The sequence below is a fragment of the Limulus polyphemus genome, unplaced genomic scaffold (assembly GCF_000517525.1).
Source record: "Limulus polyphemus unplaced genomic scaffold, Limulus_polyphemus-2.1.2 Scaffold210, whole genome shotgun sequence".
NCBI classification, from domain to species: domain Eukaryota; kingdom Metazoa; phylum Arthropoda; class Merostomata; order Xiphosura; family Limulidae; genus Limulus; species Limulus polyphemus.
In genome coordinates, this window is record NW_013665820.1 from 476,281 (window position 1) to 490,886 (window position 14,606).

Below are 14,606 nucleotides of genomic sequence, written 5' to 3' on the forward strand. Positions count from 1 at the left end.
AGAGATTTTATTATAGATTATGAATACATTTATGCTAAAGAGATAAAAAAAATATTTCATTACAAAGTCAATCAATTAAGTGCATTTGGTTTCTGGACCTTTCTTCAGGAGCTGTGGAGGGTTTGTCATACACTACATTATTGTTTGTGTGAATTTTTTGGTTTTTGAGATTAGAAAAAATATGAAAACATTGAATTGCATTTACATTAGTTGTAATTGTATACATGTTAATCATAAAAATTACAAGTAAGGGACTCTATCAGCATTTTAAATATATTTTTCTAAACTGGTTATGCACCAGAATGGTTGTTGGTCCATAAAGCCATAAAATAAAATGAAACAAAATTACCATCAATATTCCAGTGAGTCTTACTAATTATTACTGGGTTTCCTATGTATTTTACATGGAGAATGAGTGACTGTACTTAATTTTTTGGTGTGTTCTTTAAATGCTGTAACGGGCAAAAAATAATTACTCAGCATGTAATTTTTCTTAAAGAATATATATATAAAACTCTAAATATTTGCAGTCACTGAACACACTGTATCTAGACCCATCTTACCTGATTGCACTACCTAGTTTCTGAAATAAAACATATGCGTACTTATACAAAAATAGTTTTTGTATTTTTTGCCCACAGTGAGATACACTAAACCTAACTGATACAATCTGATTTTTCAGTGAGTTTACAGCAAGAGAAGTGATCAGTACACTACTGAAAAAATTTAAAGTTGCAGACAATCCACACAAATATGCTCTCTATGAGAGATATTTTGACAAAGAAGATGGTCGTGGTAGGTGTGGTATTAATATTAGATATAATAAGTTTCTTATGAAGATAATATTTATAATTTCAAAATGTGTTTAGTTATTACTGAGTTGTCAACTTGATACACATGCAGTTGTCTATGTTACATTTTTAGAATGATTGTAGTATGGTTTTAAATTATCAAAATGTATATAATTTTGAATTTTACTACTTCTGTAACAATGACAGTAAAACAATCACTTAAACAAAATTTATTTTGAAATATATTTCAAATCTGTATTTGATTATTAAATATCATTTGAAATTCAATAACATTTATTGTTGTGCCTAGTAAATAATTTTATAGATATAATGGCTATTTACTCTTGTTTAAGTACAACGTAACACATTGTACTAATTCATCTGTTTAAAAATACAGGAGATAATATCCTGTGTATGTTTAGCAATAGCACATAAGTTCTAAGATCTTACTGTGTATAAGTTAGGTTCATAGCTGAAAAATAACTAGTTAATTTCATAATCAATAAACATATCAGTATATGCAGTGCAAATTGTAATTATGTTTACACTAAAAATCATGAAAGAATTCTCAGACAGGACAATCAAATAATTCTCCATAAAAATGAAATGTAATATATGATAAATATGCAATCAAGCTAAATATATATATATATTCAGAAATTACTAAATTTGTTTTCTAAAAGGAAATGTAATAACACTATTTAAATTATCTAGTGCGACTTCGGCGAATCCATGATGGGGGGAAACCTCTGGTTCTGACATTGCAGTGGTCAACAGATGAGAAACAACTTGTTCTTCAAGAGAATGAAACGGGGGATATTGTGGTGTATATCTTTTCTATGCTTGTTCAGTTGTAAAAGAGTAAAGTAAAAAAACATAGTGACCTGTAGTTTTTTAATTTCTGATGAGTTGTAAAAGAGTAAGACAAGAGATAATGTGTTTTACTAATTACATTAAAGACAGAAATTAACATGATTGACATATCTGGTGGTATGTTTCAAGACGAGGCTTGCAAACTAGACATGTTTAACATTGATTCATATTTTTCAAAAGAACAAGAGAATTGTTACATGTAGATTATGATATGTAAAAAAGAATAGAAGGTTTTGCCTGGTGTTATCTTACTTAACTTGTTCTCAGTTAATTTAAAAAAAAGTATTTTATTTTGTTCTTTCAGTGGGATGATTTTACTCTCCCGGAACTGAATAACTTCTTGAAAATTCTGGATCGAGAAGAGGAGGAATATATCAAACAAGTTCAAACTAAGTATAAAATTCTTCATCATAAGATCCAGGAAGCCATAGAACAACATTTAATTGAACAAAACTCTATTAAGAAATCTGATTCCCAGTCAGCTACTTGAATTGTATGCCATATTAGATAGGAAACACTTGCAATGTTACTTCATCATTGTGTCCTTGTATTTGCTCTCTTTAAATATATAATGTTCTTTGAAGAGAAAGAAGTGAGAATTTTAACTTGAGATACAAGCTTGGCCTGTGATAGTAGGAGCATTGTGACACTAAGATGGAGATACTGAGAGGTTTATAGTGCAAGGCAGAGGTTAGTGTACCATTATATTGTGAATTTTTACTGAATTAGAAGTTTTTGTAATGTGTGATTGTTACAGATATATTTCTTGTGTTTTAAAGTTTTTCTTACAAAATCCAAAATTTATAAAACAGATTTTATTATTCATTTTAAGAAAGCTCACAAAAACTTTATCTGCATCAAGTTTAGGTTTTATTTTAAGTGAATAATGAAGCATCTTCATGAGGCAGTTATACACTTGAAATGGGCATCTGAATAAAAATTACAGTACATGCTGTAATTTTATTTATTGTTATTATTGCTGTTAGACGTAATTTTAGATTTAAATCTTCAATAGACTTGTGTAGTAAACCTTAAAAATACATATACAGAATTTCCATGTATTGAACCTGTGATTCAGGCTTTGAAGTATCATAAACAAAGTGGGAAACCTAAGAGGGAGCTTAATGTTATATGTACAAAAGATAAAGGAGTATTTAATGCACTGTAGAGGAAGGTATTACACTTTAACATGTGCATGTAATATTTCTTGGAAGATGTTGGGTTTTCTTATGTTACAAAAGGAGAGTGTACATCATGAAAATACAAAAGCAGAATTTTTTTGCTTAGTCTCCAGTGGACATTAAATAATATTAATTCATGTGTAACTTTGATCATTAGATATTAGACGTTAAGGAATTAAATGTAAAATATTAAGTTCTGAATGAATGAAACATCTTAATGAAGAAATATTGTTTAAGTTTAAAATATAAAAATTGTTATTCATAAATTGTTCTAATTTCATATTTCTTAAAACTTTAAAGTTACAACAGCAACAAAATAAGAAAGCTTATATGTACTTATTTTTACCTCTTTGTTCATGACAAAATTGCCCAGAGATCTAAATCACAAAAACCTGTAATAGCAATGCATTTATTATATAACTAATTACAATTCTTGTGTTTTTGTGTTCGTAGTGCATATTCGAGTTTTAATACCATGTTATTGAAAATAAGTGACCACTAACTCCAGGAAACTATGTAGATTAATTATTGTCTAACATTTCAGCTTAAACTTTTATCAAGGATGTTTTAACATAAGTATAGTCAATAACAATTTAGTTTATTAAGTAAAAAATCATTTACAAAAACAAAAAAAAAGCTTCACCAGTATGTAGATCCAAATTGGAAAAGGATGTCATTGTTTTCCCAACAATGTCTTTAATTCTTGCCTAATGGTACTACACTAAGAATATTCTATTACAAACCACTGACACTGTTGAAAGAGAACAATTTTTCAGTTATTTAAATAATGAAATTGTAACAAAACTGTGACATAAAGTTATACAACAAAAAAATCGCTAATTAAAAAGATATGCTACTCACCAACACACTCTAAATTTATGTAAGTGGTCATCCAGTATTTTTGTTAAGCAGAAGTTGGTAGTTTTGGTTTAGAAGAGCTTTATATTTCCATTCTAAGCAAATTTTAGCAAATGACAGTTTTAAGGGGTGATTAGGATAGGGAAAGCCTGTTAGTTTTACACATGTTCTGCTACAGCATTGATCACTGTTTAGTTTCTGTACATATATCGCATGTATTCTAGGTGTCTATCATGAATAGCTTGTCCTATTTCACCAAACGTGGGTTTTCTCGGACATGGCTTCATAAACAACTCCTTTGTCTGTACATTGTTTGGAGACTCCTGAGTTTTTTTCATGTATTGTTGTTTTTTTTTTCGATATTTGTTTTGTACAAATAGAAACCATTAACATGGACTGTAAGTTATTCCTTCTTTTTATGTAAGGCATAGTGGTAGTTTTGATTTGTTAACTGTTCTATAGATTTTATTTGTTATGGTATCACTTATGTTTATGTTTGGTATATTTCAAATAGCTTTCCTTACTTAGTTTGGTTTTTATTAATGTTTTTGTTTAAAATCTAATGAAATATGATGGATATCCATTATCATAAAGGGTAACTCCATAGTTCAGTTTTGCATCTATCATTGCCAATTGCAAATGTGTCAGTTCTGTGTAGTTCACTGAGAATGTCCTCTTACTTCATAACAAGGGTGATGGGTTTTGTTCTACGTTTTTTTTTTATTAGACACTATTGAACAGGATATTATTTTCTATGGTGAGGAGTGTGTCTAAGAAAGACTGTTTTTTAAATTATAATAAATAATTAAAAACAACGTTTTATATTTACACAATAAAACCTTTATTGAAGCCGTAGAGCTTCCACTTTAAAATCTCTCTCTACAAGTACATGTTTCGACGTGATCTACGTCATTCTCAGGAGTAACTTACAAGACTATTTTATACTCGGTTACTCCTGAGAACGACGTAGATCACATCGAAACATGTACTTGTAGAGAGATAGTTTAAAGTGGAAGCCATACAGCTTCAATAAAGGTTTTATTGTATAAATATAAAATGTTGTTTTCAATTATTTATTATAATTTAAAAAATTTTAAACACAAGTGCCAGTAGTGCATATTTATAAAAGACTGTTTGTTTCATAGAGTTTTGAAGTGTCAAGTTAATGCATACATCTTGAGTGTTTAAATAGTTGTAGACTTTTAGGAGGCTGTTGTTCTACACTCCAAAAATGCCATCAATGTAATTATAATATATGCCAACTTTTTGCATCCTAAGATGTTCTTGATAAAGAGTAACATCCTGGAGTTAGTGGTAATTTATTTTCAATAACTAAAATTATTTTAAGGCTATAAATTTAACAGACATTTTAGGTTTAATAATTTAATAAAGATTACATGAATCAAGTCAGTGGTTCCAAGTTTGTATCAATTACAGAAGCTTCAAAAGAAATGGATTGCAAAATTATGTACTGATTAGTATGTTTGCCCATTCTTTGTACTGTTGTAATTTTGAAGATGAGCATGAATTTTTCAATGTCATGTAGTACCCATTTATTTCTTGATAGATTTAGTTAGATCTATTGCCTAGAAGTTTTCATTAACTAATTAACATAAAAGAAACTTGAAAAAAGAAAGTTGGTCATGCTGAATCATCTTGATGGTCATGATGTATCTAGTTAGCATTTGTGTAAAGTGCATTAGAACTGTATACGTCATGTATTTAATATGTTAAGTGAAGTAGAACTGTACACCATATGTGATGATATATCATTCATGCTAAGCAGGTTAGAAATGTGTATGCCATGTGTGTATAATTACCATTTAAGTAGTTTGTTTCTTTCCTGTTATTATAATTCTCAATAGTTTTGCTGTTTGTGTGTATGTGTATATATACTGCTTCTTAAAAGTAGTACTAAAGTGCTTATTTTATTATAATTTTAAGGTTTGGCCTAAAATAACTCAGCTAGAATCTCTTGAATGTTATTTTACACGTAAGTAACTAAAATTAAACATCACTGATACATTGACACTTTAAATTCTACAGACGTTTTGTGTCATGTCTTTGTGTAAGTAGAAGAATTTGTAAAATGTGAAAATCAATAGATGATATTCTACATTAGTTACATAAGAACCTTTACTGTTTTGCCAAGGATAATTATAGAATTAAAAGAAATGTAGTACATGGTATCTTACTTAAGTTAATAGTTAGATATTTTGTATTGGAGGAAGACAGATCAAATGTTTTAACATAGAAAATGTGTCATTAATGTGTAATATGAATGCAAAAAATAGTCTGACCTATTTCTTTGAAGTTATCAGTGGTCTGACTTCTAAGTATTGTCAGTTGTTTTGTAGAAAAGGGATGGGAATTAAACCTTGTAAAGTTCTTAATACAGTGAAGAAGTTTTGAATTTTCATTATTACTGAGTTTGGAGATTATACATGAAAATAGTTATTGTATAGCGTATTATTCAAAATAGAAATCCTCCTCTGAGAGCACTGAATCCAAATAACCTCAGTCCTACTATAAGAGACAGAACTATCATTCTTGTTGCATCTAAAATGATTATTTGAAGAAATGAACTACAATTTATTGATCTTAGATATTAAAAAATATATCTATATTTCCTTCAGTGTTTTTTCTTCCTATTTAAAATGTTTATCAATGCAAAAGAAAAAAAAACTGGTGGGTTTCAAGTATGCTAATGTGTGTGTTGAGTGTTTGGTGAGTTTTCATAATATCTTATACTGGGTGTGTCTCAAAAGGTTGCAGCTACAATTATGATTAAGAAACCAAAGTGAAAATTTTTGAAACTTACATCCACTGTGGGACGTTTAAGTTTACCAGTGGTAGCTAAGAACTGTGGAATGATAAAAATGCATGTACTAATAATATAGTATTTGTGTTGGCTTGCTGAAGAAGTTAAAATGTATATAGGTATGTATGTATATTTGCAAATGCTAATGTTTATTCAAACTGATTTGAACTTCTCTTTTTGGTAGTTTAAAGATTAAAGTATTCTCAGAATTTTTGTAAAGGAAAGCTATAGCTTTGGTTGTGATATGTTTGAAATTGTACTTTTTTGTTAGCTAGTGTTTAAACTATGGAATCAAACTTTACAGGTTTAAATATACCTGTTTGTTTCTTATTGTTTAATGAATAAAAAAGGTTGGTAAAAAATACCTTAATCTTGCTGTATGCTTTTAAGTAGGAGAGATATTCCACCCATTGTTTTTGGCCTTCAATGAATTCTTTTCTGTAATAGACCTTGAGGCCTTTTGTGTCAGGGACCAGAAGGTGATTTCCTTAACTAAAGTTTTGTTACTCTAGCAAAGTGCCTAACCTTGCACCTTATATTGTAAAAGAGTATGTGAATCATTGGATAATTTTCTCATAATGTACACTGTTTGGAGAAAAAGTTTATTGTGTAATATTTGAACTGTCAGTGTTAGTAAATGGGACATTTATGCTAGAAGCTGTTTTAAGCCATTACAGTATAAATGTAAACATTTGAAATTGGAAGCATTAACTAAATGCAAATTCTTTGTTTGGAAACAACATGAACATAGGGATGGATTTGTGTGTTCAGAGTTTTCAAGTTTTAGTAGTAATGGTGTAATGAAAATGAATTCCTAACTTGCACCCAGATTTTAGAAATATTGTTGTAAAGAGTACACGGGATATATCAAAAAATATGAAAATTAATTCCTCCTACAACTAAGTTTTATTTGTGGTGTAGAAACATTGTAAATTGTTTTTCAGTGTATATGTCATAGATTTTGAGTTTGTAAGGTTGTGGGGTTAGATTTCTTTCCATGACATTTCCCCACTTAAACTGTGCTTTCAGGACATAATATCTTAGTGTTGTTAAAACACTGTTGAAAGAAACTTTTTGACACATCTTTCATTACCATCAGTTGTTCAAAAAACAAGTCACATAAAAGATTAAATGTAAATTATGTGATAGAAAGAAGAAATATATAACAATGTGTGATACTTTTTATATTATTTTTCATTTATATAATCATGTTTATGTGGTCTAAATTCAGTAAACCCAATACCACCTACAAATTGTGACACATGTTTTAATGCTGAAACATGACAACCAGAACTAGGTAACATCTGGGCTAATAAGAGTCATGTACGTGTACATAACATACAGAGAAGAAAAGCTTAAAATCCCTGGATTTTAGTGATTTATACTGTTCAATTTAAGTCAACTAAAAATTTATAATATATCTGATTGACAGTCCACTCCTAGCATTTAGATGTATTATTCAGAAGATTTGATGATTCAAATGTACAAGAATTCACATCTACTTCAATACATAAAAAATGTTTGTATCTTCTACAGTTTTTATGTTGATTTAGGGACAGTTAGAGTGAGTTTAAGTAGTATTAACTTTTGGATTTTCAGAAATATAAATTAAAAAATCATGTATTGCTGACTTGAAGGATTTGACCCAAACAATACGAAATTATAATTTTTTTTTACATCTTAATTTTTACTTTACTTTCAAGTCTATTAATTCCCATAAAATGAAACTGACTGCAGTGGTTTATGTTTGGTACCTTATGATTTATTCATTGTTTGTGTGCAAAAACTGTTGTATCACGTTTATCTGACTGGAGATGAAATTCCATTTTGATCTACTCAAAAAAGGATATAAATTTACAAATTTTAGACACATGTACATGAATGTAGCTGCAACTAACATTTTTGCTATGTTTGTAGGGGGTCTGATACAGTGATTAATTTCAGTGGTTTCTGACAGACTGTGGCAGGAAGTTTTCATTTAGTAAAATATTATGATCTAGTTTAAATAATATTTAGCCTAAGGCTGCAGTTTCTCCAATTACTAATAATAGAATGAAGTTTTAAATATTTGGAAATGAAAATGGTATTACTTTTTAAGCATTGTTATGATTTGTTACATATGTGAATTTTTTGTTTTACTTTTGATAGCTTCATTAATCTACTTTTAATTTTGTCTAATGCATTCCTCTTTTCTTTCTTACTGTTCTTTTTGTTTGTGAAGTAAGAGATTCATTTTACCATTTTACAGTGTTGGGAAAAATGGTTTGTTATGGAGAGTTAGTGCATTTAGATGTGAGCATGTATTTAGTGTAATTTATATTACTTTGTTTTCCAGTGCTAACTAGTTTTAATTCTGTCCTTTGAAAATCTAGTGCATTTTCTTACATCTTTTATTCTACTTTATTATAAATGAGGAAATATTTTACACTCCCAGTTAATTGACATCCCTCAAGATTCCAATAAATAAAACACTGAGTTTAGTAATAGGAACTTGTTCTGGAATTTAAGTGTAAAAGAAAAACAAATTTGTACCTTGCAAACTGTGTGTTTTTCTGAGTTGTTAAACTTTAATACAGATTTACTTGGACATCAAATCTTGGCTAACTAAATAGTCTGAACTCTAAAGAGAAGTTTATTCATGGAATATGTTGTGAGGAAAAAGAGTGATGTTTTGTATTTTTGATAGCTATCTGAGTTTTTATTGTGCCTCATACATGAGAACTCTGAGTGAAAAGTGAAAACATTTGAAATACTTCATTATATATTTATTGATAATTAGGGCTGGAATGAAGGGTAAGTTTTGCCCTTTGATGGTTTGGAACATGTAACCAAATGAAGGTTCAAACTTTCACATCTACTAATTTGCATATTGTACTGATGCCATCACCCTAACTGTTTATGTAAATTTGATTAAAAACTCTTTCATTTTATACACAATCTATATAAATGAAATAATGTTTACATGTAGTTTTAAAATACATTATATCAAATAGTAAAATGTTCTTACATCTTAAATGATTATGTACATGTACTTCATGCTATGTGTGATACTCATATAGCTTACATACAGTAAGCTTGCATTGCAAGAGAACCCTATTGCAGCCAGTTGAAAGAACTGCACCTGACTTGAGCAAAACAAATTTTTATTTAATGGTTGCCATTCCAAGCACATTAACATTTATAGTCTTTTTAACATAAAATTGTTGATTAATTAAACATGCCACATAATAATAATGAATAAACAGCAAAATAGAACAGAGTAGCACTAACAGTTTGATTAAGATATAAATATGGACCTTCAACTACAACAAAAGGTTACAAGAGAGAATGTTATTAGTCACCTTTTTTTCTCTAAAGAACATTGTTAATTAAACATACATATTTGACAAAGGCATCAGCCAAATTAATAAATAAAAATAATTATAAATAAACAGCAGAATAGAACAGAGGAACAATTACACTGGTGAGAAAGTAAACACAGATTTTCTTATGTCTTCTACATCAGGCATTTATTATATTTTATTGAAGCAATGCAACCACCTCATGATCCCCCCCACCCTTCCTTAACCACAATGGTCTGCTACAGTGCACAAAAAAGGAGATCCTATATCCTGTGTATAATGTTTTGATGGTATATTTGTGCTTTTAATACAATTTTTGTTCCAGTAATTAGCATTGTACAAATCAAAAATTTGAATTTATCATATGAGTGACATTTAATGTGTAATAGCTATTCAAACATTGTGCACCAGTTTGTGTTAATAACAGAATAAAAAATAAATTTGGCAGACATACTTCCAAAAATTTAGAACTTTCTTCGAATTCTTGCTTAGTGAATGAACTCTTGAACATAGCCCTATCTAAGATAATACTATCTATGTTTCATTGAATGTTGATTATTTGTCTTATCTTAGTTTCTAAAGGCAAGAAACAGTGAATTACATGCATAAATCATGTTACAATTGCCTAAAAATAATGTATGATCATTTTAGATTTGCTTGAAATTTAGCTTATTACTGTTATTTTAGCAGTTTTTCATGTAGTTTGGGGATTTAAATGCTAATGAAAGATCACAAGATTTTTACCTAAATTAGTTAAGCTCTTTTATTTTAAATCCACGGTTTTCAAAATTGTTTGTCTACATAATTAAGTTTGTACATATTAATTTCTCATTATCACTGGCTATATTCATTACACAAGTACATGGGACATTTAAATGAACAATATTTATGTTAGTAACAAGTATAATGATTAACATGCTGTTTTCAGCTAGTCATAAGAATAACTAATTAGTTATTGGTAGTTGTTGTCAACCAGAGTAAGGAAGAATATGTTGTAAGTGTACCCAGGAAAAATAAATTACCAGCTGTTCTATCTTTTACCATTGTGGTTCTTGTGTGCTTTACTTTTAAATGAAACATGGTTGTATTTTACACCTGCTTAATGTTGTTTGAAGTCATTGTTTTACCAATACAACTTGATTGTACACATCCTTTCTCAAAAACTGACTGTTTGATTTATGTTAAACTTAATGAGGAAATTTTGCTAAGAGCCAATTGATTAGGGTTTAGTGAATAGTGGTCAAATTTAATGTTACAGGAGAGATTAGAGGTATTTGTTATTATAGTGCTATAGTTTTGTGAATTTTAAAATGGTATGTGTGATAAAAGTGGTGAGGTAGGTACACCAGTATAATTCAGTGAATAATACCTACATATTCCAAATATCTCAGGCCTGAATCTCATTAACAGCCTTTATCAAAACTCTTCAAGATTTAAACATATTCATAAACAAAACATACTTTTAAGACAGTTAAATTAGTTGTAAAATTTGGATTAGATATAAAAATGGTAACTTAAATTGATGCAAATCATAAGTGAAGGTTTAGATTTGTGCAACAATAAGTAATCATTTACAGTAGGTCACAGTTATATCAACACTATCTTACATCAATTATGGAAAAATTATAGATTTTGCTTCATACTAGAACCTCAGTCTGGTTTTATAATACTTTTATTGAACAGATATATGGTTATATTTTGAAGTTATCTGTGTTAGAAAATTGAAAGGATTATCATCAATTGATAGATGGCTTTCCTCATTAGTTTGAACAAATTATATGTGGCTCCATGATATTATATTACAGTATTGTCTTATGAATTTACACTGGTAAGCAAAGTTCATTATACAATGCAGTAGGCTTGAGAACTTTAATGCAATTACAACTGCATGTTGAAAGAAAAAAAGGAAACAACATTTCAGTTTCTGTACTGAAGTCTTTTTGCAATGAAATGAAACACCTAAGCTGGCTAAGCAGTGAGGCCTCTTAGGCTTAACAAAAAGTGATGGTATACCAGGACAGTGAATCCAAGGAATTATGGTTTATATCCCATTGCTGCAGTAATGTGCTCTGTACTTTGTGGCTATGGTTGTACTATAAGAGTGAGGGTCAAATCCCACTATCAGTTTGGATGAGAGTTGGTAGTGCACGCTGTTGACTAGGTGCCTTCCTTTTAGTGTATCAGTTAAAATTTAGGGCAGCTATATTTAGATAACCCTTGTGTAGCTTTGGATAAAAAAAATCTAAGACAAGTTCTAAAATGTTGGTCACTTTTGTGAAAGCTGTAGTGCTTTCCAGCTTAGGTGTTTTACACTATTGCACTAAATATATTGTACTGCAAGCAAATAACACTAGATATACTTTTATCTACTCTAAATCCAAACTAAATTATGAGTATTGAATGAAAGACCTTATGGGCAGTAATTGGTGCAGAGAAGAGTACATAAGAAATACTGTTTTAAAATGCTTCTGATTAGAAATCTATAAAGAGCTTTGAAGAAAAAACATCTGCTGTCAAATATGATTTTATTACTTTTGTTAGGCCTAAAAAGAGTTTGATATAGCATGATTACCACAGTTAAAATAATCCTAATCCCTTAATTTTACTCAGCCAAAGTTAAAATTAACCTCCTAAGTGCAATGACATTCTTGGCAAACAAAGGTCAGTGGAAATATATAGGAATGTCTGTGAATTTGTGAATAGAAATGAAATGGAGACTTTAGTTTTCCCTGATAAAAACATTCCAACACAAACACAATGAAAGAATATATAGCTCAAACCAAATAAACAGTTCAAAATTAACTGAGTTGGCTAAAGTTTACTGTAACTTAAAGTTAAGCTGGAAAAAAAATTAACCCAAATTTTAAACGAAGTAGATTTAGAGGAAATACTTTTTAGTTAGTCCTATACCCAATGAAAAGAGTTAAACTGTTTTTTTAATGATTATTAGTTTACAATCTAAGATATGGCCTGTTTAGAAAAGTTCAGGAGAGCCTCTGAAGATTGAAGATGTAACATTTTCTAGACAGAAATATTCCCTATATTTAATGGAAAACAAATGAATATTGATTAACTTTGGGCATTTGGACCATCTAGGAAGAAACCTGCAATAAGCCATACCCCTAGAAATTTCTTGTACCAGGGAAGAATCCAGAACACGGAAGTCATCCATTTGCCCTATAATAACTAAATGTATGTCTGTTTGTCACACTGTATCTCCTGAACAGTTAGTTCTAGAGAAATATATATATATTTATATATCAAAATGCTTCTTTTCAAGAGTACATTACAGGAAAATTATTTTTTTCAATTCTTAAAATTTCTTATCAAAATTAACATTGATCCATCAGTCTTTGTATATACTGAACAGTCAGTCTGAAAAAAAAAAAAATTTATTAAGAATGAAAACGTTTCTTTTCATGAGGCAATTGCACAAAAGAAATGGAACTTCTTCCATCAACCGATTGAAGGAAATATTTCGAAGATAGGAACATGCACAGAAAAAGAAGCATAAAGAAAAGAATGTGTTTGAGTATACATTTGTTGTTGTTCAGTAAAAACAAAATATATATATAAATATTTATTTATTTATTTTCATGTCAGTATTATATACATGCATGATTTCATTATACCATGTCGATTAAATTGAATTGAATATCTCCCCTTTGACACTTCTTACAGAAATGACAAATGTAAAAAAGCCCTCACTTTGGTAGCGATCTCTTTTTGTACTCAGTAAAATTACAATGAACAGTGGCATCCAGGAGAAAAAATCTCCACAGCTACTTAGTGAACCTGGGCTCTCTGTTGTGCTGGATACACCCATTGCATCAAAACCCAAATAGTTTTGTCAACAATTCATTGAAGTCAATCTCCTTTGCTTAAAAACAAATGCAATGCAATTTTCCTTATTGAAACAACATGTAATGACAAAAGATGGTTGCAAATGGCCCATTAGACAGTTGTATTTGGTATATGCTCTGATTCAAGGAATTGGGATGACTGCACATTTTATATTTATTCAGGAATAGAAACTATTAACTCTTTATCTGATAGGTGATGAGTTCAGTTAACAATATAAAGTTTAGTGAAACAGCCAATCAAGCTATGATCCTTTCTCTTCTAAGAACAAAGTTTATAATGTAGAAGTAGCATTTGTGCCGAATCTTTCATCAAGAATCACGAATGCACTTGTCCCTCTACTGAAAGAATGCACTGTACCAAGCTTGTGCATATGTTCAATCCAACAAACTTCTATGCGATTCTGCATGTAGTTACATTAGCAAGACCACAATGACTTTACCAGTCATCAGGTAGAGCCATCTCATATACACTTGAGCTCCTTCCACCGTTGCTGAAGGCAGAGCTTCATTTCCAATAATAGTACAGTGGAAATAACCCCAAAATAAGGTTAAATAAAATAAATTGTAAGACAGTTTAATCCACTTATACATAGCAGTAACAACTCCCCTGAACAACATATCAAAAACTATGTTCCCAAGATATTTCTAAAAGAAGTTATTGCTCCCTGAAATTTGAAAATAATTTGTCCAAGATTTTCATTATTTCTGACAAACTATTTAGATGGACCTTTTTCTATGTGTAACTATTTTAAGGATGATGGATCACATTGCCATTTGGCTTTTTAGCCAAGACCAAAACTAATTTTTTCCTAAAAAACACAGGCCTATGGGTGGACAATAAGGGATCATTTGGTCCTTCTAGCCATGGTAATTGCCCT

At 29.7% G+C, this 14,606-nt stretch overlaps 1 protein-coding gene across 3 annotated transcripts in view; it reads left to right on the forward strand.

Annotated features, from left to right (window-relative positions):
• Positions 1-14,606, forward strand: part of LOC106478430 (ras association domain-containing protein 1-like) — a 70,256-nt gene that overhangs the window by 42,744 nt on the left and 12,906 nt on the right. For 2 of the 3 annotated variants that reach the window (XR_002609899.1, XR_002609898.1), the window contains exons 7-9: positions 683-795; positions 1,506-1,615; positions 1,969-2,354. Coding sequence is in view for 1 of the 3 variants with exons in the window: in XM_022382015.1 (XP_022237723.1) it covers positions 683-795; positions 1,506-1,615; positions 1,969-2,154 (409 nt within the window). In the remaining 2 variants the exon portion in view is untranslated. Of the gene's footprint in view, positions 1-682; positions 796-1,505; positions 1,616-1,968; positions 10,906-14,606 lie in introns of those variants that run through there. The other variant, XM_022382015.1, reaches the window with a different exon arrangement.